This window comes from Gekko japonicus, unplaced genomic scaffold (genome assembly GCF_001447785.1).
Source record: "Gekko japonicus isolate JY-2015 unplaced genomic scaffold, Gekko_japonicus_V1.1 scaffold98, whole genome shotgun sequence".
Classification (NCBI taxonomy): domain Eukaryota; kingdom Metazoa; phylum Chordata; class Lepidosauria; order Squamata; family Gekkonidae; genus Gekko; species Gekko japonicus.
The window spans coordinates 969,766-997,034 of NW_015164668.1; the positions used below are offsets into that span (position 1 = coordinate 969,766).

The 27,269-nt window shown below is 43.7% G+C and overlaps 2 protein-coding genes across 2 annotated transcripts in view; both read right to left on the reverse strand.

The window, feature by feature from the left end:
- PER3 (period circadian clock 3) overlaps positions 1 to 12,770 on the reverse strand; it is a 31,822-nt gene extending 19,052 nt beyond the window's left edge. The window contains exons 1-8 of the mRNA XM_015409125.1: positions 12,632 to 12,770; positions 9,390 to 9,453; positions 7,980 to 8,567; positions 6,212 to 6,366; positions 5,145 to 5,257; positions 3,946 to 4,147; positions 1,912 to 1,960; positions 442 to 578 (exon numbers count right to left, since the gene is read on the reverse strand). Coding sequence (XP_015264611.1) covers positions 442 to 578; positions 1,912 to 1,960; positions 3,946 to 4,147; positions 5,145 to 5,257; positions 6,212 to 6,366; positions 7,980 to 8,245 — 922 coding nt within the window. The 5' untranslated portion in view covers positions 8,246 to 8,567; positions 9,390 to 9,453; positions 12,632 to 12,770. The remainder of the gene's footprint in view (positions 1 to 441; positions 579 to 1,911; positions 1,961 to 3,945; positions 4,148 to 5,144; positions 5,258 to 6,211; positions 6,367 to 7,979; positions 8,568 to 9,389; positions 9,454 to 12,631) is intronic.
- A 657-nt stretch (positions 12,771 to 13,427) lies between these two features.
- VAMP3 (vesicle associated membrane protein 3) lies at positions 13,428 to 21,259 on the reverse strand. Its single transcript, XM_015409126.1, has 5 exons — positions 21,182 to 21,259; positions 18,021 to 18,102; positions 16,841 to 16,999; positions 15,819 to 15,870; positions 13,428 to 15,020 (listed from the first exon to the last, which is right to left on the reverse strand). Coding segments are annotated over exons 1-5 (315 nt in total). The 5' UTR covers positions 21,184 to 21,259; the 3' UTR covers positions 13,428 to 15,000.
- Between the last annotated feature and the right edge of the window lie 6,010 nt (positions 21,260 to 27,269).

Consider the following 27,269-nt stretch of genomic DNA (forward strand, 5'->3'; position numbering starts at 1 on the left):
CCTGCCTTTCCCCGAGTCTCTCAGCTTTTGCAGAGAGACTGAGGGGGGGAGGGGGGATTTAAACTTATTTGCATAACTAATTTTAAACAAGCCTGCCCTTTGTCAGGGGGTGTGACACATGCAAATGAGTTATGCAAATGAGCTCCTGCGCCTCTTCTTCTAGGAAATGACCCCTGAAAAGGACCATCACGCAAACACACATGTAAAACATTCTCTGTCATGTAGCAGATTTGTTGGTGAGATCCAGTTCCAGTAAAGTAAATGCCAACAAGTTGGAGTACAGCAAGATACAAGGCCCGAGAAAAACAAAGCAGGGGGCTCTGAAGAGGAATTCCTAGCTAGTTAAAACACATTTTTTTAAATAAAAAAACAGAGCAGAATGAGAAGTTGTGGTGGGATTCTAGATGGGCCTGTTTCACACCAGAGTTCTTTTAGACTTGCCTTCATATCCAGAGTGAATTTTTTCAGTGACAGCAAGGCAGCAGGACTCTGGCTCACTCTGATTCTGATAACAGACATTAACCAAATAAGGGGTGATCCGGCAAGGGCAGTAGCGCTTCTCTTGGTCTTTACCCGCCCTGCAACAGAAACATACTGATTCATAAGCTCCTGGCAACTATCTGGAATTTGCTCCGGACACTGACTGGCTGGTTTTTGGACAAATTGGATCCCCTTCTCTAAATAATGTTTTGTTGGTCAACTTTACTGCTCCATTCCTTCAGAAATGTACCTGACATTAAAAAAAACAATTATACTGCAAATTCAGGAACATGCTGATTCCAAAAACCAGCGGAGGAGTCCTAATATATTTTTTAAAGATTTGCACCCTGTTCTCTCTCAGGAAAATGGCATTGTCAGGAAGAGAACTCACCTTAAAACGTGATGAAAATAACTTGTCCCCTCTACATGGTATTCTAATTTTTAATAATACTCACCTGATTCTGCAGAAAAAGGACTTCACTTGTGCATATTCAAAAACAGATGCTAGAAGAAAACAATACGTGATGATAAAGATAGGCAGTAACTATTTTTTCTCCCCCACAGTGCCCAGCTTGGTATCAAAATTATGACCCTCCCTATCTACTATGAAAACTGAATTTGCTTTCTGAGAAGCACCCAGTTTAAACGATAGGCAGACATGGGTGATACATTCTGAGATCCTTCCCAATTCATAATTCAGTTGCCTTTGAAAGTTTGCAGAATCTGCTGAGTCAAGCTGTATGACTCAACATATGACCACTTGAGGATCATCAAATGCAGATGCACTACAAATGATTTATACCAAGATCACCCAAAACACAACTGAGGTATTCTATAGAACATGAATAGTCTGTCTTCTGCAAAAATTCCACAAATACATAGAGACCAAGGTTGCCACACCTTCTGCTTCTCTTTGCCAAAAGGCTTAAAGGAGCAGCAGAATGGTTGGGCTCTAATTTTTAATTTGCTTCTAACTACAAGACATATTCTGGTACTTGGCTCACATTTCCTCTTCCTGTCTTTCTTGACCTGCCATCCTGGCCTTGACACTAGTAAGGTTAAATCTCTGGCTTTCCCTTCATGCTGTCATATGCCTATGATGCCATACATTTGCTGCTTAAGGGGTCCCATGCTGCCACAAAAGCGTATTCAAAAGGTGGGTTTTGGGTCTCGAAATTCGAAAAGCCACAAACCTAGGCAATAAGGCAGTCCTCTGCAGAAGAAAGGAGACCATAAGCCTGCTAGTTCAGTTGCCCCATTAACAGAGGCGACAGAATCTAAAACTGCACAGCAAGGGATGCTAGCCCTGCAGCCTCAGCACTCCTGCAAAGAGGTCCATTGCACTATAGGCATCCAAGAGAACTCACCTTAAAACGTGATGAAAATAACTTGTCCCCTCTACATGGTATTCTAATTTTTAATAATACTCACCTGATTCTGCAGAAAAAGGACTTCACTTGTGCATATTCAAAAACAGATGCTAGAAGAAAACAATACGTGATGATAAAGATAGGCAGTAACTATTTTTTCTCCCCCACAGTGCCCAGCTTGGTATCAAAATTATGACCCTCCCTATCTACTATGAAAACTGAATTTGCTTTCTGAGAAGCACCCAGTTTAAACGATAGGCAGACATGGGTGATACATTCTGAGATCCTTCCCAATTCATAATTCAGTTGCCTTTGAAAGTTTGCAGAATCTGCTGAGTCAAGCTGTATGACTCAACATATGACCACTTGAGGATCATCAAATGCAGATGCACTACAAATGATTTATACCAAGATCACCCAAAACACAACTGAGGTATTCTATAGAACATGAATAGTCTGTCTTCTGCAAAAATTCCACAAATACATAGAGACCAAGGTTGCCACACCTTCTGCTTCTCTTTGCCAAAAGGCTTAAAGGAGCAGCAGAATGGTTGGGCTCTAATTTTTAATTTGCTTCTAACTACAAGACATATTCTGGTACTTGGCTCACATTTCCTCTTCCTGTCTTTCTTGACCTGCCATCCTGGCCTTGACACTAGTAAGGTTAAATCTCTGGCTTTCCCTTCATGCTGTCATATGCCTATGATGCCATACATTTGCTGCTTAAGGGGTCCCATGCTGCCACAAAAGCGTATTCAAAAGGTGGGTTTTGGGTCTCGAAATTCGAAAAGCCACAAACCTAGGCAATAAGGCAGTCCTCTGCAGAAGAAAGGAGACCATAAGCCTGCTAGTTCAGTTGCCCCATTAACAGAGGCGACAGAATCTAAAACTGCACAGCAAGGGATGCTAGCCCTGCAGCCTCAGCACTCCTGCAACCAAACTTTTTAAACACACACACACACACAGTAAAACATGGAATCGTTACAATATTCCTATAGAATGTTTAAGGGGGAAAAAGAGTTCCCAACTTGGGCAGAAAAACAGAGTAGAAAGGATGAAGCTCAAAGCAGCACGAGAAAATCCTGAGAGATGCTGCAGCAAACGAGGATGGATAGGGAGAACACTGTAAGGAGAGACCTCAGACAAAAGCGAGACCTCTCCATGGGGAGGGATGAGTGCACCAGCTCTAGAAACTGGACTGTGCCAACACAAAACCAACTGGGGGGTTGTCCAGACTCCATAACAAAGAACTGTGGGTAAAACTAGACAAGCTGTTCCTTTTGTGCATTTTATTTTTACTTTATTGATTAAATTTTTTTTTTATATCCCTCTTAATTTGAACACAAGTTTTTCCTATACACATCAAGTTACCTGTTTTGGCTTCCATGTTCCAAAGCGGCAGCACAAACTGACTGGTATGAGTATAGAAGACGCCTACATCCTGAGGAGCCAGCAACTCCGCAAAGCAAGAAGAATCTAAGAGCCTCTTCTTACAACTCAGAATGGAGGCCGCTTGCTCAGAGACATGCACCACTTTCCCAGACACCAAGGAGAAAACAGCTACAAAGGTGTCCTGGAAGAAAGATAGGACTTCAATCAAATGTACTGCAAAGCACAGGAATAGTGCCATAAAGGTACCAAATCCCTAGCTGAGACACAAGAATTCAGTATTTCATGTTACCACAGTAAAACATGGTATCGTTACAATATTCCTATAGAATGTTTAACGGGGAAAAAGAGTTCCCAACTTGGGCAGAAAAACAGAGTAGAAAGGATGAAGCTCAAAGCAGCAAGAGAAAATCCTCAGAGATGCTGCAGCAAACAAACGAGGATGGATAGGGAGAACACTGTAAGGAGAGACCTCAGACAAAAGCGAGACCTCTCCATGGGGAGGGATGAGTGCACCAGCTCTAGAAACTGGACTGTGCCAACACAAAACCAACTGGGGGGTTGTCCAGACTCCATAACAAAGAACTGTGGGTAAAACTAGACAAGCTGTTCCTTTTGTGCATTTTATTTTTACTTTATTGATTAAATTTTTTTTTTATATCCCTCTTAATTTGAACGCAAGTTTTTCCTATACACATCAAGTTACCTGTTTTGGCTTCCATGTTCCAAAGCGGCAGCACAAACTGACTGGTATGAGTATAGAAGACGCCTACATCCTGAGGAGCCAGCAACTCCGCAAAGCAAGAAGAATCTAAGAGCCTCTTCTTACAACTCAGAATGGAGGCCGCTTGCTCAGAGACATGCACCACTTTCCCAGACACCAAGGAGAAAACAGCTACAAAGGTGTCCTGGAAGAAAGATAGGACTTCAATCAAATGTACTGCAAAGCACAGGAATAGTGCCATAAAGGTACCAAATCCCTAGCTGAGACACAAGAATTCAGTATTTCATGTTACACAGGGCCTTGTAAGCCTACAAACCTTTCATTACACTTGTTTCATTACACTATGGAGGAAACAGGCTATTGAAATCTATGCAAAGTATTCCTAATTCTGGACTCTCAGGGATACTGGGCTCTGGAACTACAATATGTAAAACACTCAGAAATTCTCCAGTGAGTCAATTTTTATGTTCTCCTTTTAGAAAATCTTTTTTTGCAGCTGTCAGTTAAGAGGGATCCAAATGTGCCGCACCATCACAAAAAGTATCAATGAATTACTCAACAATATTTTGGCTAAAACACTAAAACTGGAAAATCCAGCAGATGTTCTTCCCTACCTTACACTGCCGGTATATTTGGTCTGAATTGAGAACGAGGGATTTAAGCACCAAGAAACCACCAAAGTGTTCCAGCTTTGGTGATATTTGAAACAGAAAATGCAGAATTAGTGTATTAGCTAAGTAAATAAATGGCTAAAAAACCACAAGTGGCTAGGAGGATGCCTTTCAACATGGTCACATATCCTATGAAGAATCTAAGTGAAGCATTGCCTCCTGCAATTTGTACCCAATACAGAAGAGAAAGAAAATGTTTTTCAAAAGCTACCCACATTTTGCCACTCCTTAAGCTGCAGCAAAACATGATCCTCATACTATTTCATTGTAGAGACAGTCTTGTTTTGGAACTGAGATCAAACATTGCCTTGTGCTTGGTACCCTCAGGCTTGCTTTTGTGAACAGAAAAGAGACACTATTTATACTTCTTTTCCAAGTCCTCCCTAACAGCTAAATTAAGTTTCATTCAGCGACTACACAGCTACTGTATGACCTTTAGCAGGTATGTGCAAAAAAATAATTAAGGGAACTAGAACAGACAGCTGTTATAAAATAATCTGGATCACTTACTGTATTTTTTGGAGTGTGTTCAGATGTAACTGCTGCCAACTCCTCAATGCTGTACACGCTGGCATCTGTCTGATATAATCCACATTCTCCCCAAAACCGAAAAGCCTTGCTGTCTGCCAATTGGAAAAACAAAGGAAGAAAGACATATGAAACAACAAGGTTGGACATTGATTGCGCTGCTCTAACTTTCATCTCTGGATCATCTAAACAGAAAACTCAAAGAACAAGCAACAGGCAGAACAAAGTTTTCTACGCAATGTACCACATATTAAACCTCTTACTACCTTGTGACAAAAGAACAAATGGAGCAGTCTTTGGTGACCCTCAAGCCCTTCCGTTCATACTGACGATACAAGTCTGTGCTCCTACCTGGTGAACATACTTGTCTGATTATGCAGATCAATGGACCAAAAAACATTCTGAAGAAGTTAAGATTAGTTTATGTTGCGCAAATTTTAAATCTCATAGTTTTCCAAAGCACAGTGCATCACTCTCAACCATAATAAAAAAAAATCTGACTAATATTTCTCAGATCTGAAGATAATTCAAGATTTCTTTCAGAGAATGAAAGGCAATCAAAGAAACTCAGATGACCCACACACCTGTCATGCCACCCCAACATAATATATGTGTGTGCAGGGCTTTTTTTGTAGAAAAAGCCCAGCAGGAACTAATTAGCATATTAGGCCACACCCCTGACAGCACAGCTCATTATCATATTAGGCCACACCCCATGCCCTCCCTTGGCTTGCTCAGGCAAGCCCCCCCCCCTTTGATGGGAAGGGAAAGCAGTTTAAACTGCCTTCCCTTGGCTTGCATGGGTGCCCCACGGGTGCGGGGAGCCCGGGCAAGCCGGCCCTCGGACAGGCCGGGGAAGGCATGGGGAGGCATTTAAATGCCTCTCTGATCCAGGCCCCCCTGGCCCACCCACCTCGGAGTCGCTGGGGGGGGGGGTCGCTCTCCAGGCCTTCCCTCTGTAGCCACGCACGCAGAGGTTTTGGCTGTAGTTTTGGCTGTAACTGGCTCTTACATATACAGACCGTTGTAGCTACATGCTACCCACGTACTCTGGACTCGTTGGACACACTTTGAAGCATAATTGAGTGCACTGAGGGTGCTGGTCTTGATGCAACTCTCCACCTTCTCTGTCGGGAGATACTGCTTCATTTCCCGGATCACCATCATAAGTTTCTCATGACTTTGACTACATTTTAGTTGCTCACTGCAAGTGAAACCAACGAAACAATCACCAACAGAATTAGAAATAGCCATCCCAGCAGGACATCTGTTTTCGACAGGGATAATGCTCAGAGGGCTATCCTGCAGAGTGGCTCCTTTCAATTGTGTTTTGACCTACAGGATCTGCACTGTGTTGCACATGTGCACAACAGTGGTCAAACTATGGGACCCTTTCAGCATAGTAGGAAGCAACCAGAAGCAGTCTCTGTGTAAGGCTGGCACATTCCATGCTGTCTGTTTGTCACACAGTTCCTCTTACCTCACCTAAAGAGGGAGTCCTGCAACCCTGCTGTATGTAAACAACCTGGATTTTAGACAACTTGTTTCTTGTACTGGAACTTAAAAAAGAGTTTAATTTTCCTTTCCTTAAAGAACACTTCCCTAAACTCAACTGAATGTGTCAGTGTTTCCCCTTAAAGCTCTTTATCACCTGGAATAAACAGCAATCATTTCTAATTGTATGAAGCCCACTCCCAGGGTGCTTTAGAATCTTCTGACTGGACTTTGCTTCATATTATGTAAATTACAATTGTTAAACATAAAAAAGAAGAGAGTTGCTATGATCACTCCAAGTCTTTGGAATGACTTCTCTAGTAAAGACAAGAACAAATTCCTGGAAGGATAATAAATAAAAGTTATTTGCTTTGGTTTTTGTAGAATGATGTTATCAATAGGCTGCCCAAATTTAATTTATTTGTTGTGTGTAACTTCATGTTCCAAATGTAGTTAAACCACCATGTGCAAATGAAAAGCAATATACTTAAGCAAACATGAAACTTCACAAGGCACCATATGAAAGCACTGGTTCTTAGCATCTCGGCATTTAGTACATAAGACCAACTACTAAAGCATACACGCAATAGGAAGCAATAGCCCATTGCTGGCTTTTAGGAATGTATGTGGATAGATTAGTTCAGATCAGAATCAGTACAAACCTGGTACTGGTATTAGAAACTGAATATATGAAGACCAACATTGATGCAGGCTCAAGGATTCCCACAGACTAGTACTCCTGCAGGCCTTTGGAGTGCAATCCCTGCCCTGTACAGCCCAAAGTGCTCCCCAAAGGATTCTGAGGGACATTTTGGGCTGCATGGGAGGCAGAAAAGTCATGCTCCACAGACAAATCCTTGCTTCTGTGGGAACACTAGTCAGGATCCAAGTCAGCATCTCTAACACTCCCCTATAACTGCCCGCGGTTAATGTTCTTAGAACAAAGTTAGCAGCTTTTCTTGATTTTATTTCCCCCCCCCCATCAGGTTGGGATGAAGGTGTGCTATTTAGAAATTTGTCACCAGAACTCCAGCATAGATCAGCAATGGGAATCTGTCAAAGGGAATTAAACTCAGGTCTCAGCTGGGGAGGGCAGGATGAACCCAACTGCCTGAGGATTTCAGCCCTCCTTCACACCCTCCCCTCCAGGTGACCTCTGACTTTACTTAGCATATATTCAAAAGATCTGCACCTACGAAGCCTCTTAAGATCAGGCATAGCTCCAAATGATATCTGGTTTCATTTCTTGGACCTTGATCACAGTTCAAATGCCAATTCGAGAATAATAATACAATCAACTGCTTTACCAAGCTGAAGACTTACCTGTTACTCCTGCTGTGGGATTTGTGTTGAACTCTGGTGTTTTTGACTGAGCTGTCATGAGACTCAGGGCTGTGAGAATCGGCCTCATTGAACGCCAACCCATTAAATTCATTTCCAGAGCTGCTTTTGGTACATCTGTCACAAAATATTTCTGTATCTTCTTGCTGGGTATCATCCTGATTCTCCAGACCATCTGCTTGCTGTCTGCCAGTTTCCGCTATAGTATAGTGGTCCAAGAAGTCACTGTGGAGCAGATTCACATTCATGGTGGCCAGTACACTACTACAGTATAGAGATCACAAATGCCACTGGCTGGTCCATCGTCAAATTCAGGTCCTCTTTTCTCTAGGCCAGCTTGAAAACCACAAAAATCCAACAGAAGCAATCAAGCCCTTTTATTCCATTTTTGACAAAGTACACACACGTGTACCCATTAACGGGCACAGTTCAAATAATTACTGCATCCTTCATGGTTGAAGATGATGAGTTACTTCCAGGCTTCTTTTCTATTTGGTTCCATACACTTCTCTTCAAGGCACCAAGCTTCTGTGGTGCTAACTCTTCCATCGTTTTTTCACATTAAGGTAACTGTTTCAATCCAAGCAAACATACATGTACAAGTAATAATGAGCATCATGGCTAAGTAAGCAAAACGATCACATTCCACTGCAGCACTACTACTTTGCACCACCCAAATATGAAAATTCTTAGTCACTGGTATTAGATCCTTGCATTTCCATGACCACAGCAGGACAGTTATAAGACTATCTAGGAAACTTCAGGTTAGTTTCTTTCTTAAGATCAGCCAGCTTGTTTTTGATGCAAGGATGTAAGTGAGCCCACACACTTTTCACATTCAGACCCAAAACGAGGCTGCTATCATGCAAGAGTAGCTTGACTTGTGGAACTTCATGCAGGGTGGCTATCACTTAAAGTTAGCATGTATTTATATGTCTACAGTAATGATACCTGGTTAACAGAAACTAGAACCTACTGGAGAGCTATACAATTTGGTTCCTTTATAATTAAACACAGGGCTTTGCGAATTTGCTGTCCACTACGCTAGACAAATTACACAAATGGAGGAGGAGAGAACTCAAAGCAACATGAACCTAAGTGTGTTAATGCTTATCCAGGTCTAGGCAGAGCATCTAAATTTCCAAGGCAAACCTTAAGTATTCACTTATTTTAAAAACTACAGATTATGTTGGAAAATAAGAGAGACATAAAATGCCTTCTCACTCATATGCTGTTTCAGCCTGTATAATAAATGTTTTTTAAAAAGAACCACCTGGGCAAAATAAATGCAGAGTGATTCTAGGCATGTTTACTTGTACAATCAATAGTTTTCCCTCTCCCTAGAAATCATGCTTAGGAGGATTGCAGACAAAAGTATAAACATTCCCTTACTTAGCATGTAACTTCAAGAATGTAACATCCAGCTTCTACCAGTTGAGCCCAAAAGGTCTTGTTCCTACAAGCACAAGAACATCTAAGCATTAGCTAAACCCCAGCAAAGGAGTTCTTGGGGTGGAAGATTAATTCCTTGATCTGTCTGTCACACCCCATGTATGATACTGGGAAGGTTTCCAGGCCATACAGAATGAATTCAAGAGTTTTACATGTGAAGCCTTTGTGATTCCTCTGCAAACTGCTATTCCTGGGGCAGATGCTGAACAATATCGCTTGAATTGTAGTTCAGCATCAGAAAAGTTCTATCTGGACTCTCCTCCAAGGCAAATAGAGTAGAAAGACAGTTAAAGAAAGTGCATCTGAGGTCCCTGCCACACGGGGGGAAAGGAACGGGCGAAAGTGCGGCTTTATAAAGCAGCACCAAAAGAAACACGCGGCGGCGGGATCCCATTGATCCCCTGAGCCGTGGCGCATTCCCTCCCCGGTATCTGATGCCAGGGAAAGCGACAGTGGGGAACGGCAGACTGCCGAACTGCGCATGTCTGAGCATGCGCAGTTCAGCCAGGAGCCAGGGATGCGCCGGCATAAGGACGCATCAGCGATCCCACGGCTGGCCTTGATGCGGCTGCGCTGGAAGAACCACCTCTGTAGGTGGTGTATTTTTGTTGCGCCTTTTGGGGGGTTGGGACGGATCGGGGACGGGTGCGCACCGCTTCCCAGATGTTGCGGTGAGATCGCGCCCGTTTGCTCCGCCCCCAATCCGTCCCTCTCCCGGGCCAAATCTTTACGTGTGACCGGGGCCAATGGCACCCAATCACAGAGCCATTCTTCACTACAAGCACACACCTATGCTTAAGTTCCTCCCCTCCACCCCACACACAATTACATAAGTGTCTAAAACATGTTCCCCATTGACACACAACCTGAAATTCTGCTTCTTGGCTCACTGCCATTCTGCCAAACCCAAACATTGTACAAACACAGGCAAAGGAACACAACGTTCCGTACTGCACACGACTGTGGATGTTTGCAATGCCAACTTGAAGCGAACAAAGCCATAATGAAAGAAAAAAGTAGTCAAATAACAGCTTTACTGGATAAGCACCTTTTTGGGGACGAAAGAAGCTTTTGAGCCTCACAGAGCTTTTTCTTGAGGCTCATTCTTTAGTGCTGAGACTCCACTAGTCAAAAGAACACATTGGCAACTGTGCTTTTTACTGGGTGTACAAACACAGCCAAAAGACAACATTTGAGTAGCTTATGGGAAGGCATATCCCTCTCCCAACAAACCCCTCACTGCTTTAGAGCTGAGGAGGCATTATGGAATAGGACCCGACAGTCAAGCAGTGTAATGTTAAAGTCACAGGAACAAAGACACCTGTGCTTCAGGTGTTTAACACCTGCCCACTTACGGTCAACCCAGCCTTGTGATTCCTCAGCAAAGGGAGCACTTAAGGTCTTGTTTGAGCAGCTTCCCTTGCAATCGCTTTGGTAGTGTGTGAGGCTGTGTACAAGCACCAATCAGTATGCCAGCACCTACACACCAGTGATGCAAATGCAGGTGTCTCAACTCCTGTCTGCAATGGTGGTGGCTTGAAAGAAAGTTGGCTGCATACACAAAACTCACATGGAGATGCATGGAGAAAAAAAATGCATGAATCTGTAAACCTAGATGCTGCAAACTGTATGGACAATGCCTCAAGTGAAACCAGCCCTTCAATACAGTAAGCTGCTCAAATGCCAGGTGGAATACAGAAGGAAATACCCCCCCCCCAATGAATCTACATGCTGGTCACTCACTACCTAATCCCGCACGCACAAAGAGGGAAAAATAGCCCCAGCTAAAAAAAGTATGTTTCACAAGTATCCCAATAAAGGTTCTCAAATTAAGAACTATGGAAATTAATCCAGCACATACTAAATACATTTCTCTTTAAGTCAAATAAGATTCAACATGCACTTCCAATATATTCATTTCCATTAAGCGTCCTGCAAAACAGGGCTTGCTTCATATTATTTATTATACCGGTGAGCTCAAGTCAATTTTTTAGGTTAGTAAGTTTTGGGAACTTATCTGCAGGGTACCTCCAACAGCTCCTCTGAATGAGCACTGTTTTGACTTCCCAGTGGACAGCAAGCATTAGCAGAAAATGTACTTCACTATTTGATGTGGCAAGGCATGGCCAAGCACCTAAAGACCACTTGGATAAATGACTACTCTTTAAGAGTTACCATGACTCTGAAAGCAGCAATAGGCAAACAGCAATTGTGTCAGTGATAAGGGAGAAAATGATGGAAAACCTTTACAAAGACTCAAGAAATATCCTGTTACAGCGTGGAAAACAGAACTCACTTAAAACCTACACATCCAAACTCTAGGATACACCTGCATCATTATGACCCAACACTGCAATAGGTATAGCAATTGTTTTTTTAAAAAATAAAATAAAATAAAATCTGGTGTGGAATGTTAGGTATTATTTTTGTATGCCCCCCCAAGGAGCAAGGAATCAGTAAGATAAAGAGCATAATATCGTCACTAGCCACCACTGTAGTACTAAATATGAGGGAGAAAAATCAAGACTATTAAACAAAACCATCCCACTGCCTAAGAGCTAAGTGGAAAATGCAAAACAACTCGTGGGCTATGAAAGGCTACGCTAAAGTGTGAAGAGACAAGAACTGAGAAAGGGATTGGGGCAGGGGAAGAGATAGATATTCTGACCACGCGGAAATAATGCATGATGGTGGGAGGAAGACTGGTCTGGAACTCAGGGGGGAACTTTCAGAGAGCGAGAAGTGGTGTGTGCGCAGGGGGCATGTATTGCCCTAAAATTTACATTGGTTACCCGAAGCGATGACAACCCACTCCAAGTCCCCGTAAGGGGGAAGGCAACATATACATTAACCGATTCCATTTGTCTAGATTTTCTCTCACGTGGCGTAAGTAATGTGGGTAGCAGCGTTGGTTTGCAGCAGAAGAGCAAGATTCGAGTTCCAGAAGCACCGCGATGACCAACAAGACTTGAGCTCCCGAGTCAAAGCTCCCTTTAGCTTTGGTAACAGACGAAGGGGGCTTTCGACTCTCGAAAACTCAGACCCCGCGGGTTTCTACGGCGCTCCTGGACTCGAACCTTGCTCCATCACACGGCCCAGCCGAAAGAGTCTCCAAAGACACCCCCCCCCCCCCCAGCCACGACCCCTTACCTCCCCCTAGGCGGCTAGTCCTCAAGGCCTACCTCCCCGCCCACAAAGGACGCGGCTTTGTTTTGGCTGACAGGCTAGGCAAAGACTACAAGAGGGAAGCAGGCTCCCCCGTGCAGGAAGGAGGAAGCGGAGTCCGCTGTCGACCGGAACACAGTCGCTCGCCCCGGTCGTCCTCCGTCCTCTCACACGTCCACACACATCCGCGCAACGTGACACGAGCTCCGCCCCCCCTGCCCGGCCGTTGGCCCACGCGCCGGCTGGAAAGCGCCGATTGGCCGGCCGTGCGCGCGGGGCGCGGCAAACCGCCCCTCGGCTTCTATTGGCTGCAAGTAGAAGCGGCCTTGGTCGTTCGCGTGCCCCTGCCCTTAGGCCCCGCCGCTCCGCTGAGGGAGAAACGCCTAGGTCAGCGCGAGCCGAGCGAAGATGGCGGGGGAGGTGGTTTGGCTCGCTTGCCACGCTAAGGGAGTTGGGGCGCTTCACCTGTTGAACTCAAGCCTACCCCGCCCTTTTGGCCCTCAATATTGTCCCTATTTCTCTCATCCAGCCGCTCCCTTCGTGAGGCTCCAGGCGAATCCCGCCAGTCCTCTCGTTCTTATCAGCCTAAGGTAACTGCACCCTGTGTGGAACAAAGTTTTGAGTCCAGTGGCACCTTTAAGACCAACAAAGGTTTATTCAAAGTGTAAGCTTCAGACAAATTGGAATGAAATCTCCTCAAGGGCCACTTACAGGGAAAAAATGGGGGTGGGGGGCAGCTGTGGTGCAGGAGAGGGAGTTCTTTCACATCAGCCCTCTGTTCTTCCAATAAAAAATTGGACCACGCGCATCAGATTGGTATAATGCACTTTTAATTAAAAAATTACAACCCTTCAGGGGCATTTTGTGGCACACTTCACCTTAAAGCCGAGCAGTACTTTTCAGTCAGTCACAAAAATGCGGTGCTTTAATCCTGTGACAATTCCTTTCTGCTTCAGAGCTTGGGTAAGACCTTTAACAGTAAGGCAATAAGCAATGCTTTGTCCAGTCAAAGTACTGACAGCGACATCTGAACAATCATTCACTGGTACAGGAGAGCAAAACCTTGAGACATTTTAAAGTTACACAACAGTGTTTTAAGAAAAAACAATACAAACCAGCAGATTGTACAAATATTAAGCATATGCCCAATACAACTTGAAAGGTGGTGCTTGTACATTCACAAACTGTGCAGTAGTATGTGAGGTGTATTATGCTGTCCACTCCTCCCTTCCCCATCTCTTGCAAGCAAAAAAAGCTCCATCACTTTTCATGACAAATATGAAAAATAAGACAAAAAGGATGCACTTATGTAAGTTTGGCCATGTCAGTAGGGTAGATTTGACAGCCTTTCAGAAGAGCCATCAATGCCTGCAAGCTTTAACCCAGGACCAGGGAGCCAGAACAAAACCCAAAAAATCTCAGAGAAACACAAGAGAAAGGGGAAGAACCCCACCCACTAAACATTGAAGTGAAAGTGAGGCAAGAGCGAGGCACACGATTAAGGGACCTTAGCTCATACAGAAGACTGACACAACCAGTGTAAAGTGACAACGATGACACTAATGTTTCATCACCAACCTGTCCTACATTATCTGAAAAAGGTGGACGTGTATGTCTCCCTGGGCAATTCAAGCAGAAAAGATACAAAGGAAGTCCAAATGCATTTAACGTTACTTTTTAGCAATACTTCTTGGTAAGTTAAGAGAATTTCAGAATTTTAAAAAGTTAAGAACACTTTATGGTGCTTGTTCAAGTGCAAAGCGTAAAGGCACCAAGAAGTGATGGTTTAACACAAGGAAGATCATGCTTTTTTGTCCCAAATACTTTTCATACACCACTGTGATTAAGTGCTCGGTTCATCAGACTTCACATCTTCATTTAAAAAGCACAGTGCTTGTTGTATAGTAACTTCTAGTCCCTCCCAAATTAGATGAGAAGGCATTAAGGGAAAAGTTGTTCAAATATGGCACTACTGTGGGTAAGAGAAACCTCTGCCCAGGAAGGCACAAATATGAGTTGGTTTGCAACCCTTTAACATATCATGTAGGAGGCGAGGTAGTGACAATATACTTGTGAGTTTGTAAAATACATTCCAGAAGTAGTAAGTACTGTCAGAACACTCTCAATCACAAAATTCTGAAGTCTTAGACTTTTTCCTACCTGGTTTACACGTATCTTAACTCAGGCACTTTTAACAGCATTTACAAAATAGAGTGCATCATTTATATAAAGGCACATAATCTACAGAAAAGTTAATACTTTCACTATCAAAAAAAGTGTCTGATTTGTGCAACCGGAAGAAGCTTGGCAATACAGCAAGTCTGACGTAAGAGACGAGTTTCCTCACTGAAACAGCTGTGTCAAATTCAGGGTTTCTTCCAAAACCTCATGAGGACACACTCCAAACTACATTAAAAAAAGATGTTTGGGGATATTAATTTTATTTCTTCAGATGGGAATAATACAGTAGAACAAACCCAAATAATCATGTGTGCTTTGCAGAATAAGAACATAAGTAGAGCCTGCTAGTATCCTCTTTCACAAAGGCCAACCAGTTAACTCTGGAGGACCAAACACAGAGGGCATAGAGGCTGAAGAGTTCCCCTGATGCTGCCTCCTAGTACTGGTACTCAGCAGTTTGCTGTTGTTGTACATGGTGGCTTCCTTTCCTCCATGAATATGTCTAATCCCTTTTTAAAGCCACCACTATATCCATCGACAAGGAATTCCACAGTTTAATGACTCACTGAGTACAATAGTATTTTCCTTTTGTCTGTCCTGAACCTATTTCCCAACAATTCCATTGGGTGTCCCCTCTGCCCAAGTTCTAGTATTACGGGAGAGGGGAGAAACAGCTCTATCCATGTATAATTTTATAAACCTCTACCATGTCTGAGTTGAATATGTAGTAGGTCTAGCATAAAACCTCTTAGTGTATGTATATAAAGACCTTTTTACTCCCTAAAACACAGAAATGTGTTCCTTTACAGGATCCAACCATTAGAAACCCATCAGCTGGCATATGGTCTAACAAACTCCTCGCTACTATGATGAACAGTGGTGTAGACTGTAGATAAAAATCAAGGGCTGCAGCTTGGGGCCACATAGCCTTGGTTCCCGATTAATGAAGGTGCAATGAAAGAAGAAAAGAGACTCCAAATCTGGGTCGTCTCCTTGGTTTACAGTCCACATCTGCATACTTACCGATTATGATGATGATGAGAATGACAACAACCGTTATCAATATGGCCCACATCTGGTAAGGGGAAAAAGTTTTTTTTACTCTCTCAGAACTTTTTTATTCTCTCAGACCAAGTTACTTTAGATTTGGAAAATACACTCCAGTTTTGTCTTTTACAGTACTGTAAACTTTAAAAAGTCTTTAATCCAAAGGTTTCTGCTGTCAGAAGGAACTGCTACCAATGGAAGGAAATTTCTCCTGAGTTGCCTGCCTCCCTCTTCCCATTGAGCTCCACAAAATGTCACTCCTAGGGGATGGGGACCCTCAGGAGCACTAATGGGCAAAGTATAATCACTCCCACCCCTTCCACTAGCAGAAAATGGGAGTGGCTGTGGCTCAGTGGTAGAGTATCTGCTTGACATGCAGGAGGTCCCAAGTGCAATCTCCAGCATCTCTGGTTAAAAGGACCAGGCAGTAGGTGAAGTGAAAGATCTCTGCCTAAGACCCTGGAGAGCTGCTCCCAGTCTGAGTAGACAATACTGACTCTGATGGACAAAGGATCGGATTCAGTATAAGGCAGTTTCATGTGTGTTCAAAGTGATCATGGATTCTACCATAATCTTGCAATATTTCAGTAGAAGAGAGAAGTATTGGTTCACAGTAAGGAACATTCTGATTTCTAGATCCCAGAGAAAAATGACATTGAGGTTTGTAATTTGACTGTGAAAAAGGATTTAAAGGGGGGGGGGGAGCAATACACCCACTGAAGGCCGTATAACATCACAAAACAATCTAGACATTGCTAAAGATGCAACTTTGAAGTCCTCATAATCAATCTTACTTCAGATCTTGAAAATGTAAGCATTCGTTCATAATGAGCGAAACCAGTTGGTCCCTCCCTTCTCTGGCATTCTGACTAAAAGGTATAGGGATACTTCAATGGATGGGAGTGGGAGCCACTTAATCATTCACAGGTGTTGGAGGGGGACCCATTAACTAACTTTGATATATTTGACAGTTCAAGTGCACAGACAGGTGGTATTACCTTACAGTTCTTCCACCAGTATTTTCTTTTCAGTTTGGCAGCATTTGTTTCAAATTGGGCTGCTCCAGCTTGCAAGGCATCAGCACGGTCATCCAACTCAGACAACTTCTGATCTCTTTCCAGAACTTTGTCCACATTCACTCTCATGATATCCACCACCTAAAACCAGAGAGCCCACACTATAAGTAAGGGTTTGGTCATACCTCTGAGATGATTTCTATTTGCAGCATTTTCAATTTGCAGCAATTTTCAATGCTGCAAAGCCAGCACACAGGTGTTAACATGATATCTGAATGGGCAAAGGAGGTTTTGGATGTTTTTCACCAGGATTATGAAAACCCTGGTTTAATCTCCAGACAGCCTTGTATGGTCCAGGCTAGTCTAATCTCATCAGAACTTGGAAGCTTAACAGGGTAGGCCCTGACCAGCTTGTGGTGGAAGGCAATCACAAACCATCTCTGAACCTCTTCAAAACCCTATGGGTTGCCATACATTTGCTACAGCTTGATAGCACTTTCTACAGCTAATCTTCATCTTGGCCCAAATGGCTTACTCAGGATATAATTCTAAATTCGGTGGAGATCCAGACTGCTCCCAGGTAAGAACAACCACAGCATGGAGCAAGATTTAAACTTGCAACATGCTTTTTTCTCTAGTTTAGATGGTTTGTCATCTCAGTTAGTACAGACATCTGACCTCCCTGTGTTATGATGTGTCAGACTTGGATGTCAAAATCCTATCCTGTGTTAAATGAAATGACAAAATGTTTGCAGAATTTTGTTTTATTTCTTATTTTATTATAACATGGGGGGGGGAAGACAGAGAGAAGCACCAAAACCTTCCTTTCCAATCACCATTTGTCTTTTGAAGCTCAGGCAGACAACGCACAACAGAAAAAGCAATTTGTTTGGCACTTAAAGAGAGACCACCACCTCACATGTACAGGAACTACATCACCTCTGAAAGTACACACTTTGTGCGAAATGATACCCCTCTCCCATCCAAACCACAGCATAGTTGATATTGCACAAATAAATCATCTTGCAGCTTTATGTAATGAAGCAACTGGGGAGCAAAAGCTATTGAGAAGTTCACCAACTCCATTCATCATTGAAGAAGAAAAATCATTCCACTTTTATTATCCCTGTAAGCTCGAAGGAGCAACACAAGACAAGCTCACCTCATTGACTTGGCTTTGAGTCTGCTGAAGACGACGATTGCTGCCAGAAGCAGGGCCAGATCCGGTGGGACCACTAGTCGACCTGCAGTACAGAAGCCGACTCCTTTTAAGCCAGGATTGTACAAGCACAGCAGCAACAGCCAAGTGCTATTCTGCTTTCAAATGAACTTCATTTCCAGTCCACCTTTCTCATTGGGACTCAAGGCAGACCATAAGTATAATTTAAAAGACCTTTCAATCAATCAGTAAACAAGATTATAAAACATGATAACATTTGACTCTAACAAAAAAATGCCTAGAAAGACAAAAAAATACATTTGGGCTAGGATAGTAGAATGTGTGTGGGAGGGGGGACAACCAGAACAATGCATGTAAACATATCTTTTTATGGCAACAGGACAATCAGGATAGGAAATAATTTATCCCTAATATAAATGACCTCCTGAGTGGAACCGTTTCTCCACAGTTTCTCTCCTAAAAGAAAGCCCCCTGGATTTTGTTTTTCACATTTTATGGACCGACAAAGGCATGGGGGCCACCACAGAGAATGCATGTACATGGGTAGCTGTTAATTTTTTCTGTTTGCAGGACAGCAACTTCAAAAGGCTTACAGGCTGAGATTTAGATCAGCACAGACACTCTCCCCATCCCAGCATGTTAACATAGCTGCATGTTCATCATTTCACTGCTAACTTACTTTCATTTGTCATAACTCTGGCTCTATGAAAAGAACAACCCATTAGAAACAACTAGATTAGTGGTGGCGAACCCATGGCATTGGTACCAGAGGTGGCGTTCAGAGCCCTCTCTGCGGGCACACGTGCCATCACTCCAGCCAGGCTTAGACCATCATTAAAGTGTGGAATTCTCTGCCAAATAATTTTAAGTAAATGAAAGCATTTGAGATTGCTTTCCTTACTTTGTTTGGATCATCTTATGTTAATGTATGAGTTGTCTTTTCTAAACTAAAACCTCAGTATTCAGGTTAAATTGCCGTGCTGGCACTTTGCGATAAATAAGCAGGTTTTGGATTGCAGTTTGGGCACTCGGTCTCTAAAAGGTTCACCATCACTAAACTAGATGAAGAGTTAGAAGTACTGTATTCCAGAGTGTGGCATCAACTGTCCTCAATACCTGCTCGATATACCGCCTGACATACCAGCTTCCTATTAGAAGATACTATACAAATCAGTGAAAATGTGATGCTCCTGAAAGGAAGGGGTGAACCACTCTGAGGAGTTATGCCACGACAGAAGAAGCTGCCAAACAGTCAATGCTTCAGCAGCAATTTTTAATTGCACCCTGCAGTGTTCCATTCCAAACCCTATCCCCTCTGGAAATCGAAGTCTTCTTAAATACGGTAGCCTGGTTTACAAATGATTTTTGTTTGTCAGTTACACACCACTTAAAATAGGCTGGGCATAAGCTGTTGGTGACCAAGAGGTGGACCCTTCAAGAAACCCACGCATGATCAGTTTGGGAAACTGTAGTTCTCCACTGCAAAGAGAAAGTGAAAGTGGTGAGAGACAAGTATATCACTGCTGCTAGTTGCAGGATATTTTAGCCCAGTTCATGGCTGCCTCATACATGAAACAACAGTGTCCACCTTTCCAAGGATGTACACCGTTTTATGTGGCGATCACACCTGGGCCTGTTTGCTGCCAACTATGGTTTTATGCCCATAACATACCTGGCATAATGGACACCTGAGATCTTCACACATGGCTGTGTACACAGGTTTCTCCCTACAGCTTGCAGGGAAAGCAGCATATGTGAAGCAGCCCTGGTTTTCTTAAGAATGCCACACAATTAAACTATTCATCAGCACCAGTGCTGTCAGAAGTTAAAAGTCCCCAAAGATCCACCAACAGACCAATCATTTGGGACTTCATATAGTGTTTTTGTTTATTCCTTAGTCCCTGCCTGTTGGTTCACAGATAAAGAAGGGGACCAAAAATCCAGGGTTCCACCTTACCTATCTAGAATCCATCCAACCATTTAAACTATGCAAAATAAAATCTGAGGATATTTGCCCTTTTTTACAGTCAGATCTTCAAAGGCTGTGAACTAACTACAAGACAGTCTTTAATCAGAAGTGCCATGCAGCCAAGTTTAGCAGCCTCCACTTGTGCTGACTTTTAATGTAAATCTCCCCAAATGGGAACACTGTCAAGTAAATCTCTGTCAATGGCTAAACTAAGAGCCTGGAGGTGAACATAGCAAAACAATGGTCACTGGGAGATGTAAACTGACATGCCACAGCTTGTAATCAAACAAGAAGACAAGATGCTGAAGCCAACTACGGTTTGATATATTTGAACTGACCTGCCATAGATGCAGCCCTTGCTCTGCCTCCAGGGGCCCAGGACACTTAGGAAAGTTGCAAAAAGAAAGCAGGTACCAAACCAATTTGCCTACTGGCTACATCTGAAAGCTCAAACTAGGGTTTAAAACTCAAAAACTATGGGATATGCAGACTACGAATCAGTGTGATGCATTAACTAAGCAGGTATTTCCACAGCGGCATGAAGGGCTCTCACTCTCTCAGCGCTGAAGGCAATTCCACCGTTAGCCACACTGCCTTAAGGCCCAAAACGAAACCCAGGTAGTATCTTTTATTAAGGCCAACCAAAACCACCTTGTGCAAGTCTGGCCTCCAGCACTTAAGGTTTGGGTTAGAGAAGGGTGTGTGTAATCTTTAAGGCCACGCCTCTTTTAACATCCACACTGAGGAAGTGCTCCGGGGAACTCGAAAACTTGCAATAACAGTTTGGCGCAGATTTGGTACAACAAACTGATATGGCCTGTAATTTTTTTTTTTACTATTTTAAAGCCAGCTGGACGCTTCCTACAAGGCGCCGCTGGTGGCCCGGTTTGAAAAACCAAACCGGGAGCTCTCCATTCAGCGCCCAGGAAATGCCAATCCCTGCCACCGAAAAAAGGGACTACCCGACGGCCCGGAGCCTCGGCCAAGCCATGAGCCTACTTGCTGGGACCAACGCAGTCAAGAAAGCGGAAGGGTGCCGCCCATGAATCCAACAGGACAAGCGGCTGGCGGAGCGTGGAATGCGCCCCCCTCCCCCGGCTGTGAATCTTTCTCGGCACCGGGCAGCGCGCGAAGGCGGCCTTGCCCCGAAAACCACCCCCTCGACGGGACTCACATGTTGGCGGCGGCAGCGGCGTTACAACTCTCTTGCAAACGGGCGGAAACCACTCCCAGCACCGCCAAGGCCCTTTTGCACCGGCCAGAGCGCTGTCGGGGCGGGGCTCCGGGGAGGAAATTTTGCGCCGCTAGGCAGCAGTAACCCTTTGCGCGCTTGCCGAGACGTTGAGCCACAGGCCTAACTTTGGAGGAGGAGGGGACACATACACGGACCTCACGGAGGCCGCTTTGCCTGGTGAAAACTCCGTTGCATCCACCGCGGGGCTGTATTACTTCTTGCTACCGGCATAAACGACCGGAGTGTGTATGTATGAAAAAGATCCTTGCTCGTAGAAATCGAGGAGAAGAGATGTTTTAGCCTGGCTCTCCGCGCTAATTTTGTCTCGGAACATTTACTGTCATGATATCAACTACTATTTCGTTTTCCTAGCTTCACAAAAGCGGTTTACTAAAAAAAAAGAGGATTGAAACATTCAAAAAGTATTTAAAAATTTAAAACACCAGTATTAAAATACAGATGATTTCTAATGTAGTAGTTGCAATAAAACATACAAGCAAAGGCAGCATGCATTTATTTATTATTAGTCGCCTTTCTCCCTTGTGGAACTCAAGGCGGCTTACAATATAAAAGCAACAATAAAAACAAACGGTGCGGCAGTAGAAGCATAATATAGAAACAGCAACAGGCAAAAAACAGTTATTGACAATTTCAGCAGACCAAAATGAAATTAAAAGCCCTCCAACCCCCCGCCCCCCCAAGTCAGTTAAAATCCTAGAGAAGCCATTCTTGAACTGGTGATTTGGGTATATTCCCATTGGCCAGGCAGGAGGAAGTTTAGGGTTACTGCTGACATGCTAGCTTTCTGTGTACAGGGACATTTTTGGTAAGTCAGAGCATTCCAACGTGTGAGCCCCTTCCAGCAGTTTGAGACAAGTACTATGTTGACCACTGCAATGAGTTTAATTCAGTGGGCTTCAACCTCTCCCCTTATAAACAATGGGTAGTTAAAGTGCTGCATCTGCTTGGTCAGATATCTGCTCCTCCCCTAATATCTGTGTGATTTAGTTTGGTCCTATTGGGTGCATCTGTTGTTCAGTTTTTAGTTTTGAAAATATTTTTTATTTTAGAAAACAAGATAATAGTAAAAGGGATACAAGAGAAAGAAAAGGATTATATAACAAGAAAGGGGTTATATAACAGGCCATATATATCAAGGATTATTACAAATTGCAAAATATATCGAACAAGATATAAAAATTATTTCTCCCCAACATATCCTTCATCACAATTTTGGGACATTTTATTTAGAGTGCAATGATCTTACTTCAGACATTTTAAAATTCAAAATTTATAATTGAGCTATTTTGTACCTATATTATTAATTTCATCATTACTGCATATTCTATATTGCATATGTAATAATTTCTTCTTACTATCTAACTTTTAATATAGGAACATTTAAGAAAAAATCAATTATATATCTCACAATAAAGAGGGAAGAATATTTTGTTCCAAATCTAGTTCTGTATACATTTATAATCAGAACTTGTTCTCACGGTTTCCAGTTTTGTATGTTAGCTGAAGTTGTTGGTTGTTCCAGTTGTCTCAGGTGCCTAAGTGAGTACCCTAACGTGGGAATCCACAGCCAAAGGGGGACTTTACCGCCTGGTTGGCTCAGACCAAAGATCTACTTCAGCAACCAGCATGGTGTATACCACTTTGGGTCTCATTGGGGAAGAAAGGAGGGCATAAATATCCAAATAAAATAAACTCAGTCTGTAGTAGTTTAATTATGAACAGTAAAATGGGTCTGTGTGCTAGGCATATGTGCCAAAGGTGCAAATCTTTTTGCTTAAAACAACAAGGGAGAATCTTTAACCTCATTGCTGTAATTAATGAGAGGTGCAAAAGAGTAACCACAACAACACACAGTTTTTCGCAGTTTAATCTTGAACATATTCCAGAGTGGAACTTGAACCCTTTGTGAAGCATCTCCTCCTGCCCCTCCCTGCTGAAATGGCACTGCTGTGTTGCTCGTTAAGTATCATAGCTCAGCTGTTTTCTTAATCCTCTGTCTCCATAGTTATCAGTCAAAGCTTCTCAGGACACAGCACTCATAAGGATGTATGATACAAGAATTGGAAAAAGAGACCACTTCCAAGGATGTGCCAAGGCCTTCGAGTCTCCCAGAGAAAGGCTGGCTGTAAATAAAGTAAGTAAATAAATTCTTTCCTAGACAGGGTGTTTGTGTAAGAAATTTCACAGGTGAACCCTTTTGTGACATGGAGAAAGCTTGGACTGCTGAGTTTCTGCTTGTTCTATATTTTCCAGTCTCAGGAACTAAGCCAGGAAAAAGGGTGGCCATGCTGAACCACAAACAGAGGGCATTCCATTTGCTCCTGAGGTCCATGGGCCTTCCAGGCAGGTTGTGGACCTGCAGCCCTCTGTCTGAAAATACTTGCCGCGAAGTACCCAATAAAGGCCAAGGGTATTTCTATGACCAGTGGCAACCTGTGTGATATAGTGGCTAGAGTGCTAAACTTGGAGTGGCAAGACCTCCATGGTGCTTGGTTTGAAATTTACCAGGTAAACTTGGACCAGTCATTCTCTCAGCCTAACCAACTTATAAGGTTGTTGTGGAGATAAAATAGAAGAGGGGAGATCCATGTATGCTACCTTGGATGAACGGCAGGATAAAAAGTACTTAACAAAGGATTGAGCAGGCATGCGGATGTGAAGCATTCAAAGGTGTCACATTTTCAACTAATTGTATTGCTATTCCATCTCTCCCTGACAAAAGAGATTGTGGGGACATTCCAGTGTGTGTGCATAAAATATTAAACTATCTTTAATGTGGCCTTATCCATGCTAGCCTGATCTTATCAAATCTTGGAAGGTAAGCAGGTTCGGCCCTGGTCAGTACTTGGATGGGAGGCCACCAAGGAAGCTCATGGTCATCATATATCAGCTGTGACTTTATGGCACTTTACACATATAGTGGGGCACCTTTGCAGCTGAAATCAGTAGCATTACTTCAGATGTTGTTTGATTATTGAGGGTTTACTTCTTTCAGGATTATGGGTACAGGGGTTGGACTAGATAACCCTTGAGGTCCCTGCCAACTGTGTGTTTCTATACTTCACCTTAAAACTGTGATTTGTGTGTCTGTTAAGCAGAATGCTTGTATTTTAAGAATGAATTAGCTTGTTAGCTGATTTCAGCTTGACAGATGCTACTTGCGCCTACATTTTGTGGAGATTGCCTGATGCTGTAAGAGCTTGTATGGCAATCCCATCCCCTTTAAATCTTTTGGATGATTTATAAAGTCTTTCTATTCAAACAGGTCTTCAGGTGAGGGCTTGGAACATTCCTGTTGATTGAGAGCTATATTCTTTTAAGACAAAATTGTTGATCTATGTTTGTTGTCATTACTGTGCAAATGAATTGCTCTGTGTCATTTAAGCTGTACTGAAGGGTATAAATGGTTCAGTGCATAATTTTAAAATGAATCGCAGTGCTACAGAGACCTCTCTGTGCCATTGTAGCTATCTTTGTGGCAAATCCACATCAGGTGGTGACTGGGGCAGAGGTGGTGAACAGTGGCAGCGCTTCCAACAGAGGTGAGTTGGAAAATGCACAGGGAGAACCGACAGCTAAGTGGCAATGGACCAAAAAGAGTGACAGAACCAGCAGGGTGTGGGGAACTGAGGTGGTGAGTGCATGTCATTGTATTTGCTGCTCTCAGGTGTTGGCCATTTCAGAAGAGGGAGATCAAGGCAGATTACCATGCCTTCCCTCCAAGACACCCTCGAATGGGTGATAAATATACAGTCCATACACCTTCCGGGGAAACCCTTGCAAACCAGCCAGCTCCAAGTGGGTTGACTTGCACTCTTTCTTGGGATTCATTCTGCACAACCAGACTTACTTCAGCTTTCCTATCAGTGTCCCAGCTTTTCAGGAAGCCCACACGGTTCTGGTTTGCTTCCTGAAGAATGCTGCAGATCAGGGGTCATTTCTTACAGGAGCGCACAGGGACAGAGCTCCGGCAGTAAAGAGACCAGGGGGCGGGTACATGCAACAAGCCCCGCCCCCTGCTCCCAGCAGCCCTTAGTCAGAGCAAGAAGCAGCCAGGTAAGTTGCAGAGCTCCAGATAGCAATCCAAAACAGTCCAGTGGCACCTTTAAGGCCAAGGTTTATTCAGGTACAAGCTCTCCCTCCTCTGTGAGGGCAGATCTGTGTGTCCCCCCCCCATACCTACCAATCCAAAAGAGTCCAGTGGAGCCTGAGTGGTGTGTGTTGCCTTCTGACACACTTCCGGTGATGCCAGGGGGTGTGGCATATGCAAATAAGCTATGCTAATGAATTATGCTAATGAGCTCCTGCACCTCTTTTTCTATGAAATGACCCCTGCTGCAGATCCATCATTTTGCAAAGATGGAACAGAATATGTTGGTTAAGGGTGCAGTGCTAAATCTCTATGCTGCTGTAATTTGGAGACACATGGGTGTCCTGGTGTGATGCTCCATTGGTGTCATGCTGGTGTATACTGTGCTGGCACTGTCCTGCTAGAGTAGTGACCAAAAATGTACTATGTGGGGTGTGCGCGCGTGCTGGAGAAGAAGAATCTTAAGCTCCTCAGACCGCATCCCACCCCTTGCACCAGCATACTATGTCTGCAGAGACACTGGTGTTTGTTTAAACATACCCACTACACTCAATGGGAGAGGGGAAAACCTGCTTTCCTTGCCTCCCACCATGACTTACAGCCACTGCACAGCTCGGGCTACCCACTAAGTCTGCAGCCAGTCACAGCTCTCCTAAACACTACATAAACCCACATGACAGGACAGGCAGGATGGGATTAATTTTCTCTGGCCATACGTCTGGCATATTTAGGGCATACTTCCACACACAAATGAGGGAGGGGGCTTTGATCATGGGAACTCTTGAAAGGGGTACTTTGCACAGGAACCAAGGAGGAAAACAAATATTGTTTCAGCATATTGCTGACACTGCTCTGCTCTTATTGTGGGATATAAACACTGGCCTGGGCTTTCCACTCCTCCAGTTGAGAATGCAAAGACAGTAGTCCTCACACAGATAAGGAATGTAGGGAGATCTCACCTGCCTCAAACATGGACTGCTACATGTATCTGTTAGCAGCAACATGGATCTACTGTGTATTGGTTCAACAAACCTCTATAGGTGCTAGAAAGGTCTCTCACACGGAGCTGAGGGTAACATGCATAATCTTCCCCCAATTTTGTACTTCTTAAGTTTGCAGTTTTGCCTACAATTGTTTGTGGCTGTTGCATGCAGGTGACTGATGCTTTGACACTGGCATTCGCTAGTGCTATGACACGGGCTGCACTGTTGGCCTCTGTGTCCTGGCTCTTCCACTCAACCCTAATGGTCTTTACTCAACAGTTTCATTGGTTCCAGGACAGCCTCATTCCTAAGTAGCTGTGCTTATGATGGCTGTACACATCTGCTGGAGTCAGCAGCTCACAGGATCTGAAATCCGTATTTACAGAGCTGATTGTGGGAGTGTTTGACAGTAGGCCCTGAAACATGGGGCAGTTTCACATTTTGAGCTCCTGCAGCAATGGTAGCCACAGCCCCTGAGAGGGAAGGAAAAACTACCTTAAAAGTCTGGGATGGGATGGGGCCAGTAAGAGCTACTGTTGTGGGTTTAGAAGAAGAGATTGGATTTATATCCCATCCTTCATTACCCAAAGGAGTCTCAGAGCAGCTTACAATCTCTTTTCCCTTCCCCTCCCCACAACAGACACCCTGTGAGGTAGGTGGGGCTGAGAGAGCTCTTTCGAGAACTGCTCGTGAAAGAACAGTTCTGAAAGAACATAACTGACCCAAGGTCACACCAGCAGCTGCACGTGGAGGAGTGGGGAATCAAACATGGTTCTCCCAGATTAGAGTTGGCGCTCCTAACCACTACACTAAACTGGCTCTCTTTAGGGGAAACATCTGCAATAACAGCCACTGCCAAAAGAATAGGGAGAGTTAACAGTGGGCTCACTGGCTTGTTAGTATGGCTGCAAAAGTACTTGTGGGCATTTTCATC

What these genes read in the sequence shown, in the direction of transcription:
- VAMP3 (XM_015409126.1), bottom strand. An exon ending in CTCAAAGCCAAGTCAATGAG is followed by an intron (nt 17,000 to 18,020) that starts GTGAGCTTGTCT and finishes CTCTGGTTTTAG; the next exon opens with GTGGTGGATATCATGAGAGT. An exon ending in ACTGGTGGAAGAACTGTAAG is followed by an intron (nt 15,871 to 16,840) that starts GTAATACCACCT and finishes TCCCCTTACCAG; the next exon opens with ATGTGGGCCATATTGATAAC.